Here is a 12,846-nt window from a genome sequence, read left to right on the forward strand (position 1 = left end):
CAGGCAGTGTAATTACCAACTTTTGCAGCAGGTACGTGTCACCAGCTCATGTCCCAGTCTCAGTCCACAACGCTGAATTAATGTGGCATGGTTTTCCACAGACTTCCATGTCTGCAGGGAAATGTCTGCAGGAAGGAGAATGCAGTAAGTCCACGTCCATTTGGATGAATTACAACCCCAAAAGAGTAACTGGAAACTTGCTTGCAAAAGTCTGTAGACTTGAGAAACAGCAGAATGCAATGAAGAGAGGTAATGACGTTGATTGTCACTAGAAGGAAAAGGCTTGACATATAAATAATGCAAGAGGGAAGGAAGAAGGGACAGACAAAAATATTATTGATCATAATCAACAATAATCATCACATGGTTTTTATGAGAACCTATCCTCCCTAAATAGGTGAAGGCATAGGAGCTACCTCAGTAGCCTAAAAATTAGAATGGTAAGGAGAAGTAAAGCAGACCATGTTTTTACCACTTGTCAAGTAAAACACGACATGTTCCTGAGTAAATAAGGCAGTATGTCTGCTGGCAAAGTGTGCAAGTATAATACTGTCATCTGTATATTGAGGGAACTCAATCCTGCCAATACAGAGAAAGTGGGGCTTCCTAGAAATTGGTAATTTCATCTGATTAATAATGAAAATACTTTTCTCTCTTTCTTTAAGGAACACCTTCTCTCTTTGGGTCAATTTCTTGGGGAAAACACCCACATCAAATTTCAAACTGAAGAACTTGTGCCTAATGGTTCTGGTGACTGGCTGCAACAGAGAGCATGGTTTAGGAGGCATCCTCAGAAAAGCCTTTACTTGATAAATTCCTCAAGTGGCAGAGATTATCTTTCCCCTAGTGCCCCAAAACTGCCTTTCTCTGCTCCACTGCACCAGTGACAGATCATGCCTTTTATTGTCTGTGCACCTCAGGGTGCTTTCCTTTTCCTCTGTAAAAGCATCTTGATTTTCTAGTGAAAACTGAAGGATCCTCACATGTCTTCATGCATCCATGAAACTCACAAGTATTTCAAGAGATATTTAAAATGCATTTGTGTTTCCTCTGCAGAGAAAACTGAGAGGACTGAGGTCAAAGACAACTCATCATCTCTCCAACATTAGTCAGTGTGAGGCATCTGTACTTAGCTTTGTTTCACATCCTTTGTTATTCTCATTCCTAAATACTTATGTTTGCTACCTTGAAGCTGGAGCAAAGGCGACCCACTCTCCTGCTTTTAAAGGCAATTTAGAAAAGTGCAAACTGTGCAACAGAAAGGATGACCTGGAAGTAGATGCTCTGCCAGCATGAGTCATGCTGCTTTCTTCGGAAGGGGCTCTTACCGTTCACCGGACATGGACCAGATTACTTTTTTTTTTTTATTCCCTGTAAACCATGCTCTGATCCTGTGACATTCAGTATAATTGAGTGGAAGGAAGACAGTGTGTAGCTTAGTCAACAGAGACTGAACGATTGAGCACCCAAGGTAGTCACATTGTGTTCCCCTCAATATGCTCTGACAGTCCACAGACAGCTGGCTGGTCATATGGTGCCAGCCTCTTTTCCTGCTTCTAGCTGCTACATGATATTAAAAGGAGAAGGAAGGAAGGGGAATCCCTTCTTAAAATCATGTGTACAAACAATAGCTGCATCAATGCAGATGGAAGGGGATTCTGTCCAAAACACACAGTCAGAAGCAGCAAGTGCTTCAGAGTCTGACAGCCAGTCTCTCCTGAGCCTGACTTTCATGGAGAAAGCCACTGCACCTGGAGATGTCCCCCGAGCACTGAGACAGGGGAGGAGGAGGGAGTTGGTGTGGTAGCCCCTAAAGCCCAGCCCTTGATGCACCAACATCATCAACATCCTCACCCTGTGTGACTGTGAGGTTCAGGCTATGGGGCAGGGCCCTCAGCGTGTTTCTGATGGAAACTCTTCTCCAGAGTTGTCTGGGTAAGTCATTACACACATGCAGACCAAAAGGGCACCATGGACATCAAGGCATCTTCCCCATGCTGTGTGGTGGCTCCAGGTCAGATGGGGGCTTGGTGAACAGCATTCTCCCCTACCTTCCACATTCTGTATGAAGGAAGCTGGGCAGGAAGGTTGGAGGAACACTGTGGGTTAGCACTCTTGTTCACATTGCAGCGGATTCTGTTCTACCTCTCCTTCTCATGAAGGTGTCATCTTCTGGCAAAGTAAGCAGGCATTCATTCCTCCTCTTTCCTGGTGGTACAGGCTCCTGCCTGCAACCTCCTGTGTTTTCCTGTGGCTGCTCTAAGTGTAGGGAGGAACAGAAGCTGAGAGTCAGAGTAGGGCATGGCAAGGCTCCAGTGCCACAGGGAGGGTATGAGAAGGAGGCTGGCTGGGAAAGCCATTGCCATGCAGAGCTACCTACCCAAGGGAGAGAATTAGGCAAAAATCTTGCTGCCTTCCTTTGCTCTTCATCCATGATGGTTGCAGCAACAGCAATGGAAAATTTTACCTTGCACAGTGACGTGAGGCAAGAGAAGAAGCCTGGTTGTCCCTGTACTGCAGTCAGATCCTACTTCCTGCAGAAGGCAAGGTGAGCCAGAGGAGAGAATTGTGCCAAAATCTGCACTCCACTGAAGCACAGCTCCCATGAGAAATGGTTTTAGGCTTGGTAGTGGTCTCACAGCACATCTGCTGAGAATGACTCCCCACAAAATACTCTGCCATTTTACCCACTGGCACCTTTGAGGGGTAGCAGAGACCTTATTTTCAATCCTCCAATTAGCTTCAAGTTCACCTCTTGAGGTTTCTTTGAGAGTGGTTCATCACTTCAGGAGCAACCTGCTCTCCTGGCTCTCACTCTTCTGGTCACAGTCTTGTTTTGAATGGCATCCTTTAATTAGAGAGCAAGAGAGGCTTTGTGCTCAGGGCGCTCCCAGGGAGGGCATGTCCTGGGCTCCCATCCCTGCACCAAGGCCTGCCATGTGCCAGTGCCTGCCTACAAGATGCACCAGGGCTCCTGTTGTCCCTTGCTCTTTACCTCACACACAACCCAAAAGTATGAAACCCTTTCATATCGAGCAGAGTTGCTGCCATGGTGTATTCAGCCTCTTTGTCCCATGGAATCTCATAGGTGTTCTCTGGGAAGCTGGGACACCAGCAGAAGAAGGATGGCAGCAGCGCTGTTGGCTGTGCTCTGAAGGAGCTGAGGATCTCACTCCTGAACTCCATGTGGGAACATCTCTTCTTGGCCATGGCTCCTGAACTCCATGTGGGAGCACTTCCTCTTGGCCATGGCTCCTGAACTCCATGTGGGAGCACTTCCTCTTGGCCATGGCTCCTGAACTCCATGTGGAAGCACCTCCTCTCAGCCATGGCTCCTGAACTCCATGTGGGAGCACTTCCTCTTGGCCATGGCTCCTGAACTCCATGTGGGAACATCTCTTCTTGGCCATGGCTCCTGAACTCTGTGTGGGAGCACCTCCTCTCGGCCATGGCTTCTGAACTCTGTGTGGGAGCATCTCTTCTTGGCCATGGCTCCTGAACTCCGTGTGGGAACATCTCTTCTCAGCCATGGACACCACAAGGGGACAGAGGCAGCCGAGAGCCAGAGGGATGAGGGGTGAGCTCAGCCTCCCCTGTGCTTGCCCCCAGCAGTTCGTGCTGCCCTGCAGAGTGTCCTGGCTGCCAGGAGGGAGGCTTGGGGAGCCGGCACTGCCTCCTTGGAGACTGCAGGCTCTGGCAGAGGTGGCACATCTGTGCTCTTTCTGCCCGGGATGGCAGCCCCGAGCAGCCGCCAGTTTCAGTGATACTGAAACTCATCAGCATACAAACCTCTTTTGAAGATGGGACTCAGATGACACTTTCACAACATGCTTAATCCAATCTACTTGAAAGTGGCTGCCAAGAGGGGAGGTCCGACTCTGCCTTCTGGCACCTCGTTCCCTCCACACCAGCCCACAGCTACTGCAGCTACACTTTCTGCTGAATGAGGGAAATTTCCCTCTACTAATTTAGATCTGGATCAGCTCCCTAAGTCTGGTAACTCCATTGCTGCATGAGTGCTGGTGCCAGCACAACAGAACCAGAGAGTCCATGGGGCTGGGATGGGAGTCAGGGGACAGAACAGGACCAGCCCTCTTGGCACTGTCTAAGCTTAAACCAGTCAAGAAATAGTCACAGCTGGTGACTATTCTAATAATAACAAATAAAATAAAAAAACCTTCAAAAATAGTGATTGTGTTTGGCTATTGAAATTAAGGCTTTCATGACTGTATTCACCTGTAGGAGGAATTATTTTAGTCTTTGTGAAATACAATATATACATATACCGTATATATAAGTACCATATACCAATACCAGTGAAAGCTGAAAGAAACCTACTGCCAGACTTCTCAACCTCTTTAAATGAGGCATTTGTTTTGCATTACACTGAACTTGAACACAAAAGCCAGTATCAGAAATGCCAAGGCCATGATCTGCCAGCTCCCCTGCTTTTCCTTGTCTCTGTTCAGGCTCGCTACAGGGTGTGTTTTTCTCTGTGTGTGATGCTGTGACAGTTAATATGAATGGCAATTATTAGGGCACGCCAAAAGATGAGCACTGCACACATTAGCAACGGTAACCAGCTTTCTGCATTGCTGGCTCTGCCTTCAAAACAGCTATTTAGACATTGATATTTCTCAAAGTATGGATTGGTGATCAGCCATCACTACTGAAACATTTTAAAAAGAAAAGTGCCTCCACATGAAAAACAGCAGGTTTATAAAAGAAGCCAGGTTCAATTACACAATTCAGACAATAAAATATCTTGAAATCGCTTAATACTCCTGTTATTAGTAATTTCAGTTCAGTGCAAAACTGAGAGCTGTCTGGGTGACAAAATCTTGGTTTACTAGGAACTTCAGAGAGGAAAATTCTCAGAGAGAGGGGAAAAGGAATAGGGAAGGACACATATTGGTTACAGGGTGAGAAAACTCCCTATTGCCATTGTGCCTTCCAAACATTGTACAACCTGTAGGAAATCCCTGAAGGATCCACCTTGCATCTGTCTCCCTGCCCCAGCACATAAACCAATGACCAAAGAGCAATCCCAGAGCAAGGGGCCTGCCTTGCTCCTCTGCTGTGCTCTGAATCATGGCTTTAGGTGTTCTCAGCTCAAATACAGATGGGAAAGTGAGATGCACTTAAAAAAAAACTCAGCTAAAGTGTCTAAAAGTGGTGTGTCTGGGCCTGAGGAATATTGGCCCTGCTGTTTGTGCCCCAAAGTTGCTAAGATAAAAGAGGCCAGAATAAAAAGACAGAATCATTTTAGAATCAGATCTATGTAGATATATGTGATAAAAAGATAATACAACTGATTCTATGACAGACCTTACAGATAAGGGACAAGCTCATTCACTGTTTTGTGCTTTAACACAGAGGCACCTGCTTTCTCTCTAAGTTCTCTGAGCTTCTACTGTGCCATTCCTTTCAGAACAAAATCAAAAGCACAAAAACTGGAAGGTGTTTTCCTCATTCTATCACTCTGGGTCAAATAAGTATGTTTGAACAGGGAATGAATATTACTTTTTACAAAGAGTGCCCATTCTGGCAGTTGGCTATCAATAAAAAGATATACAATTACTGTACTCCTATTTGCAAATTTCCTTTTGGAAAGGCGTTTATAGCTTCATTCCTTAAGACTAATTTTGACCTAAACTTGTCATGCAAGTCTGTGGTCTGGAAAAAAAATTGCAACATTAGAACTAACACATTCAGGTATTTCTGCTAGTTTAGGGGTGACAATGACAAATAACAGAAAAATGCATGCAAAACTGGAGATGCTTTTGCAATGCTCACCTTGATTACACTTCTGTCAGATTTTGTGGCAGGTTATAACCCATTGTGCTCTTCTTTTTTCCCTGTGTGTATTATCGCCTAAGATCTTTGGGAGAAACTGGTGTCATGTGCATGAAATTGTGCAAAGCATTTGATACTGTCCCACACAACATCCTTGTCTCTAAACTGGAAAGACATGGATTTGATGTGTGGGCAACTCCCTGGATAAGGAATTGTCTGGTTGGTTGCACTCAGAGAGTTGTGGTCAATGGCTCGATGGCCAAGTGCAGAGCAGTGACCCAAGTTGCTGCTCGGGTGTCAGCACTGGGACCGGCGCTGTTCAACATCTTTGTTGGTGGCATGGACAGTGGGACTGAGGTGCTCTCAGGCTGTGTGGTGTGGTCCACATGCTGGAGGGAAGGGATTTCATGTAGAGGGATGTGGACAGGTTGAGAGGTGGGCCTGTGGGAACCCTGTGAATTTCAACAAGGTCAAGCACAAGGTCCTGCATGTGGGTCAGAGCAATCCAAAGCACAGAGACACAGGCTGGGTGGAGAATGGGTTTAGTGTAGCCCCAAGGAAAACAGCTTGAGGATGTTTGATGAAAAGTCTGACCTGATCCAGCAATTTGTGCTCACAGCCCAGAAAGCCCAACATGTGCTGGGCTGCATCCCAAGATGCAGGTCATGGGAGGTGATTCTGGCCCTCTGCTCTCAAGAGACCACACCTGCAGTGCTGCATCCAGCTTTGGGGCCCCCAGCACAGGAAGAACATGGACCTGCTGGAGTGAGTGCAGAGGAGACCATAAAGATGATCAGAAGGGCTGGAACACCTCTCCTAAAACGACAGGCTGAGAGGATTGGGATTGTTCAGCTCGCAGAAGGGAAGGCTCAGGGAGACCTGATAGCAGCCCTCTGGAGCCTGAAGAGGGCTACAAGAAAGCTGGAGAGGGATTTTTGACACAGGCATGTAGATACAGGACAGGGGGAAATGGGTTCAAACTGAAAGAAAATAGGTTTGGATTAGATATTAGGAAGAAATTATTTTCCTGTGAGCATGGCAAGGCACAGGAACAGGTTGCCCAGAGAAGCTGTGGATGTCCCATCCCTGGAGGTGTTCAGGGCCAGAGTGGATGGGTGTTGAACAACCTGAGCTAGTGGAAGGTGTCTCTGCCCATGGCAAAGGGGTTGAAACTGCACCTCTTTCTATCCAATTCTGTTTCCATGATCTTTGAGCTTATTGCAATATGGTACCTAACACACTGTTACCTAGATACAAATAATAAAATCATTAAAATGTTTAAAGGTATGAATAATAAAAGGCAATACTTCCACTCAATCCCCTCCCATACTCAAGACTTCAGAGAAATAAGTCAGTGAGGGAAAATTACTACAGACTTTTCTGAAAAGAGATTAGCTCTGTACCAAATCCAAAGGCAAAGAAAGAAGATGCTTTTTTTTTTTTTTTCCCTGGTAGAACAGGGTGCAGAGCTTAAGTACATGATAAGAAGATCCTAACACAACCTTCCCTCTGACCACTAACATTAGTGCATCTTTCAGCAGAGCAAATCTACTGATGACTCATGTTGTCTTGGTGCAAGAGCTTGTGCATCAGGGGGAGGACACAAACCACAAAACACAAATATCTTGATGTAGTTAGAACCCTCTGCAAGGAAGAGCTGTCAGAGAGAAAGTAGGAAGGTGACAGCCTAGCCTGACTCAGCCTAATCTGCCTCCACCAAGCACTGACTAGCCTGTGATTCTTGTTTTTCCCATAGAACTCACACCCATTCCCAATGCCTTTATTTTTATGGTGAGAAAGAGTGAGAGAGAAAAGCATGGCTTTCCCCTCATTTATCGTCCTTTTGTGTACACAAAAACAAGAGTTGACTCATGAACTATAATGACAGATACTGTGCACTTTTATGTATTAACTGATGCATGCCATGAGCAATGTCCTTGAGGCTCCTTGGCTGTAAGATAACTTCTGCTGTAATCAATTTGTTAGTGCAAACAGTTCTGAATTTCATTACTTACTGCTCCCCTAATGTCTGCCTTATTCTATGTGGAATCCATTTCACTTAAGTGAGCTAAAAATGACAACTGCTTCTCACAGTGCACATCCCCTCTTTTGAGCATGGCTGGGGTTGTTTGGCAAGTTGTCTTTTTGCCTGTGTGTGGCTAAGAAATTAAGTCACTTCCAAAAGTATTTGAGATCATAAAGATACTTCTTACATTAGACTGATGTAATTTGTCATTAACACAAGTACCAGAATCACTTTACCAGAGCAGCCTAAAGGTTTGCTGAACTCTGTAGACAATTGGGAGACTTAAAATGATCCAGTCCTTCAAAAGGAAACATAACTCCTTTATAATAGACCTAATTGTTTTATATAGTGATGCAGATGGAATTTTTTTCCCAATTAAGCATCTAACATACAAAATCTGCATTAAGACTCTGCAGTCTCATTTTTGCTTACTGCAGTGCCAGGAGTCAGCATTTATGTAACTGCCTGACCACCCCACCTTTTAGGCCAAGTTTTACACAACACCCAGCAGCAAAGTCCCATCCCTTGTCCTTCGCATGAGAATACATCCCTGGTTTTACCTGCTGTGGTCTTCCCCCTGCATTAAGAGATCACTTTCTTGATCCCAAGATCCTCAATCCTCTCCCATGACCTTGAGAAGGGGAAATTCTGAAGCAGCTCCCAGGTGGGAGGTGGCAGGAGTCTCTTGAGCTGCTGTGACTGTCAGCAGGTTTTGCATGGCTGGGTTGGGATTATCAGGGCTGCTGCCAGCCCAGTGCCTGGGCCTCCGCATGGGAGCCACGTGCACTTCAGCAACTGCAGCTTAGTCACAGAGGGAGGCCAGGCAAACCCTTGAGTCACAGAATCCTCCTCCTGTTACCCAAAGCTTTACCTGTAAGGAAATGCCACCTTTGCTGCCCCACAGCACTAGATTTCAGCTGCTCTTCCACCAAAACTTGTGTGTTTTTTTTTTCGAGTGCAGAGGGAACGGATGCCATACTCATGGCTGTGCTGCACTAATGTAACACTATTTTTCTGACATTACTCATAGTCTAAATCAGCATCACATTGTCTCTTGTGCAACATTTAAACAGTATTGTCCCGTAGCAGGAGAAGGTACTGGGAGATCAAAAGGCACACGGGTGAAACTGCATGAGCTGCTTTTGTCTGAGGTTTCGCTGGCGCTCCCCAGGAGAGGCTGTAATGTGGTTTTCAGCTGATGGAGTGCAGGGCCAGGAGGGAGCCACGCAGCAGAACAGGTTCTCCCTCTCACCCTTGTCTTCAGAACAAAACTTCACCATCCAGTACAGGGCACTGCATCTTTTGCATTGCATTAGTTCGACCGTGGAAAGACTGGCAAGCTGACATGTTAGGAAACCAGGGTAATCCCTCTCCTTGTTCCTGACTTTTTCCTGGCATCTTCCCAAGAGGGGAGGGGAAGAGGCATTAAAAACATTACAAAAAGAACAAGCATTGCCAAACTAAAAATTATCCAGTCTCACAAAGTTCTTCTTTATCTCAGAAGGGAAAAACCTTCCAAAATATATATTTTTAAACCCAGATTTAGGCCAAGTGTTTTAACTTACAAAAGCATCTGCCAACTAGTACCATGTCTGGAGTGTTCACGCTTAACTACAATGTCCTAACATTGCTGAAAAATAAAGTGCTAAAGAATATCTGAATTTAAACAAAAATGTCCTCCAAGTTGAGAGAAAAATTATTCTATTTTTAGAAGAAATAAAAAACCAAACCAATAAACAAGCCCTGAATTTGATGGTAGTGATACAAAGTGAAATCTGTTATGTCTACCAACTTGGCATTTCAGTGCCTGAGAAGAAAACTTACATAATGTAAGGATTTACATATTTATTAAACATTCATCCTCTGTTATATATTGTATCACAGCCAACAAGTGCACTTCAATATCAGAACTTAATATTAGAACACAATATAGACACCCAAATCTGAGGCACTTTGCTTCATGGAATGAGAAAAAAAAAAGTAGAGAAAGAAATCAATACAATGTGGATAACATAAAACCGATTAATTCCCGGTATCCAAGGAGGATTAGAGGAAAGAAATGCAAGAGATTGGGGAGGCAAGTCTGCCAGACCTGTTCAGAGGGAGAGAAAAGAGCTCCCCACAGTACATTAAGATACTTCCTGAAAAAAGCAAGAGTCATTCCTAGGCTTCGCTCCAGCTTCCATGACTCGCTGCCTGCAGAGTAACCATGACTTGATCTTCTCAGATTTTGTTAAAGAGGCACTGACCTTCAAGCCAACACTCACACAGAGCAACTGCACCGTGCAGCTGGGAACAGCTTACCAAAACTCAGGCCATGTATGGTTAAGTTTAATATGGTCACTCAAACGTTTTAGATATGCCAAGTTATCATCACTGCCTAAATGCTTTGATGGGAAAAAAACAAAGCCACAAAACCCCCTCTCTTGCGCATACAGATTTCTGTACCTAGTAAGGCAGCTCTGAATGTAACAGAAGAAAAACAGAAGAATTCCAGATGTTAAAAATATCATTTAATTAAAGAAAGATAAATCATACCAAAAGTTTAGGTCACTCTTAGTTATTACATTTGCATTTATTTTAGAATATACTCTACATCTGAGTAAAAAAGTTTTAAATAAACTCCAGTACATGTACAACCACGGGACCCACCATCTCTCCCACAACAGAGATGGTTAGCTCCTTAGCTCACTGGGTTCCTTCCGGGGTAACAGAAGCAATTTTGTGCCAGTTTCGTTATGTTCATCGGCTTGAGTGGAGCCTCCTTATCAGCCAGCAATGCCACCACCTCGTACACGTACGGGTTCAGCCTCCCAGCCGGGGCGGGCACAGCGACTGCTCGCCCCGGACCGTACAACGAAAAAAACACGGAGGGGGTCAAAATAATTAATAAACTAGTATTGATTAATTTACATCTCTTTCTCTCTCTTGTGCGTTGGTAGAAAACCTGCTGCAGTCCTGGGAGCGCGCAGGGAAGCCCCGGCCCGGGGCGCTGCCCTCGGCCACCGCAGCAGCGGCAGCGCCGGGCGGGGACGCGCCGCTCCCGCCGGCTCGGAGCCCCTTCCCCCGCTCCCCCCCGGCGCTCACTGCCCCCAGCTGCTGACGCCGATCTCCTGCTTGTATCTGTTGGTGAGGACGTTGGCCTTGCGGGTGAGCTTGGAGAGGACCGAGTGGAGTCCGCTGAGGTGGTAGTGGAACTGCTGCTCCAGGTCCTCCTCCCCCTCGCCCTCCTCGGCGGGCCCGCCGCCCAGCTTGTCCTTCTTGCGGGCGGCCTCCTCGCCCGCCGGCGGCTGCACCACGCCCCACTCGATGTCGTTGCGGATGGACTTGAGCAGCATGTAGTGGCTGTACATGTCCCTGCGGGAGAAGTAGGCGCCGGGGTCGCCGGGCGACAGGGCAGCATCCCGGGGCGGGCACACGGCGCCCGCCGCGTCCAGCTCCTCCAGCAGCAGCGGCACGTCGCGCAGCAGGCTGGGCACCATCACCGTCTGGTCCATGTTGTTGACGGCGCCGATGAAGCGGTTCATGGCGTTGAAGAGGGAGTACTTCTGGCTGTACGAGTCGCAGATCTGCATCATGTTGGCGGCCGGGCAGGCGTGCTCAGCGACGCGGCTCGGACCGGACCCGCGGGGCTCCTCTGGCGACCTCTTCCTCCTCCTCCGCGCTAGCGGCACCGGCCGCCCTCCGTCGCAGGATGGGCTCGGCGGCTGCTCGCGATCAGAGTCCTGCTGGGAGGCGGTGGCGGAGGCGCCGGGGTTAGAGGCTGCTCTCCCTCCCTCTCTCCCTCCTCCCTCCCCCAGCCCGCCTTCCCATCCTCCCATCCCCTCCCGCCAGCGCCTTCTCCTCCCCCGCCGCCTTTATCCCCAGCCCCGCGTCCTTCCTTCAGCCTTTCCCCCCCGGTCCCTTCTCTCACCCTCCGCTCCTCCGCCTGCCCTGCGGCAGCCGCCGGGGCTCGCTGCCGCCGCTCCCCTCCGTACACAACAAGGCAAAACGCAGAAATTCCCCGCAACTCCTCCCGGGAACCGGGTGTTGGGGGTGGCCGAGGGGCTGGCAGGCCCGCACCGCGCCGCTGAATTAAAATTTAAGCTGTCCCCTGCCGCGGGGAAGGCACCCACCGTGCTCCGGAGCTGTTCCCCGCCGCCCGTGGCCACGCTCCCATCCCCGGCGCCGTATTTATAGCGCGTATCTTACAACAAGGTGTTCCCCAGTGCCACCCCCTGCGCCGCCACGCCAGATAAAGGCGGCGGGCGGTGGCCACGCCGGCTCCGCCTCTCGCCCCCCAGCGGGGGAGGGCGCCGGGAGCAGAGCCCGCAGCGCGGGCATCCCGAGGGGGGCGGGTCGCGCGGGCTCGGCGCTGGCGGCCGAGAAACTGCGGGACTGAGGCCCCGGGAGAGCCGTTCCAGTGCGGCGGCGATTCCCTCGCACCCCAGCCCCGGGACAAGGCAGCGGCGGCCGCAGAACGCCGGCCGGTGCCGCCGGGGCGCGGGTCGCAGCGAGGGGCACCGTGACGGAGCGGCGCTGCGGGTCCGCCCTCCCCCATCTCCGGGCGGGGCGAGTGACTGACGGGTGATTGACAGCCCGTGCCGCGGGGACACGCGGGCCCCGCGTGCTGCCCGCGTTCTCCCGGCCCGCCCATTGGCTGCCGAGCGCTCGGCGAGCGTGACACAGGCTCCGCCCCTCCGCGCGCCGCGTGCCCCAGCGCCAGTTGGAGCGGGCGGCCGGGCGGGGAGGGCGCGGGGTGTGTGGGCGCCCGACCAAGCTCGCGTTGCCACCTCCCAGCAGCGCGCCCAGAGCGTCGCGCCAGCCCGGGGGCGCGGGGGAAGAGCTCGGGCAGCCTTTGGGCAGCCTTTGAGCAGTCTTTGTCTGTGTCCCGGAGCGGCGCGGGCCGGCCGGCATCACCCCACAGCCTCACCTCCGGGCCCGGCCAATCGGCGCGCCTCCCGTCCGCCCTCCGCCAATCAGCGAGCCCCGGCAGCAGCCAATCGGAAACAAGAGCGCCCCCCCACGGGCCCCCGCCCTGGTAA

At 49.5% G+C, this 12,846-nt stretch overlaps 1 protein-coding gene across 3 annotated transcripts; it reads right to left on the minus strand.

Annotated features, from left to right (window-relative positions):
- Positions 1–10,313: 10,313 nt before the first annotated feature.
- Positions 10,314–12,098, minus strand: MID1IP1 (MID1 interacting protein 1). 3 transcript variants are annotated; one of them, XM_015619960.3, is made up of 2 exons: positions 11,938–12,098; positions 10,314–11,547 (listed from the first exon to the last, which is right to left on the minus strand). In XM_015619960.3, the coding sequence occupies exon 2, from the start codon at positions 11,398–11,400 to the stop codon at positions 10,906–10,908; it is 495 nt and encodes a 164-aa protein (XP_015475446.1). In that variant the 5' UTR covers positions 11,401–11,547; positions 11,938–12,098; the 3' UTR covers positions 10,314–10,905. The 3 variants fall into 3 exon arrangements, with proteins under 3 accessions (XP_015475446.1, XP_015475583.1, XP_015475655.1); XM_015620097.1 differs by having other exon boundaries at positions 11,736–11,940; XM_015620169.1 differs by lacking the exon at positions 11,938–12,098 and adding an exon at positions 11,736–11,931 and having other exon boundaries at positions 10,314–11,550.
- Positions 12,099–12,846: the final 748 nt, after the last annotated feature.

The sequence above is a fragment of the Parus major genome, chromosome 1 (genome assembly GCF_001522545.3).
Source record: "Parus major isolate Abel chromosome 1, Parus_major1.1, whole genome shotgun sequence".
NCBI classification, from domain to species: Eukaryota; Metazoa; Chordata; class Aves; order Passeriformes; family Paridae; genus Parus; species Parus major.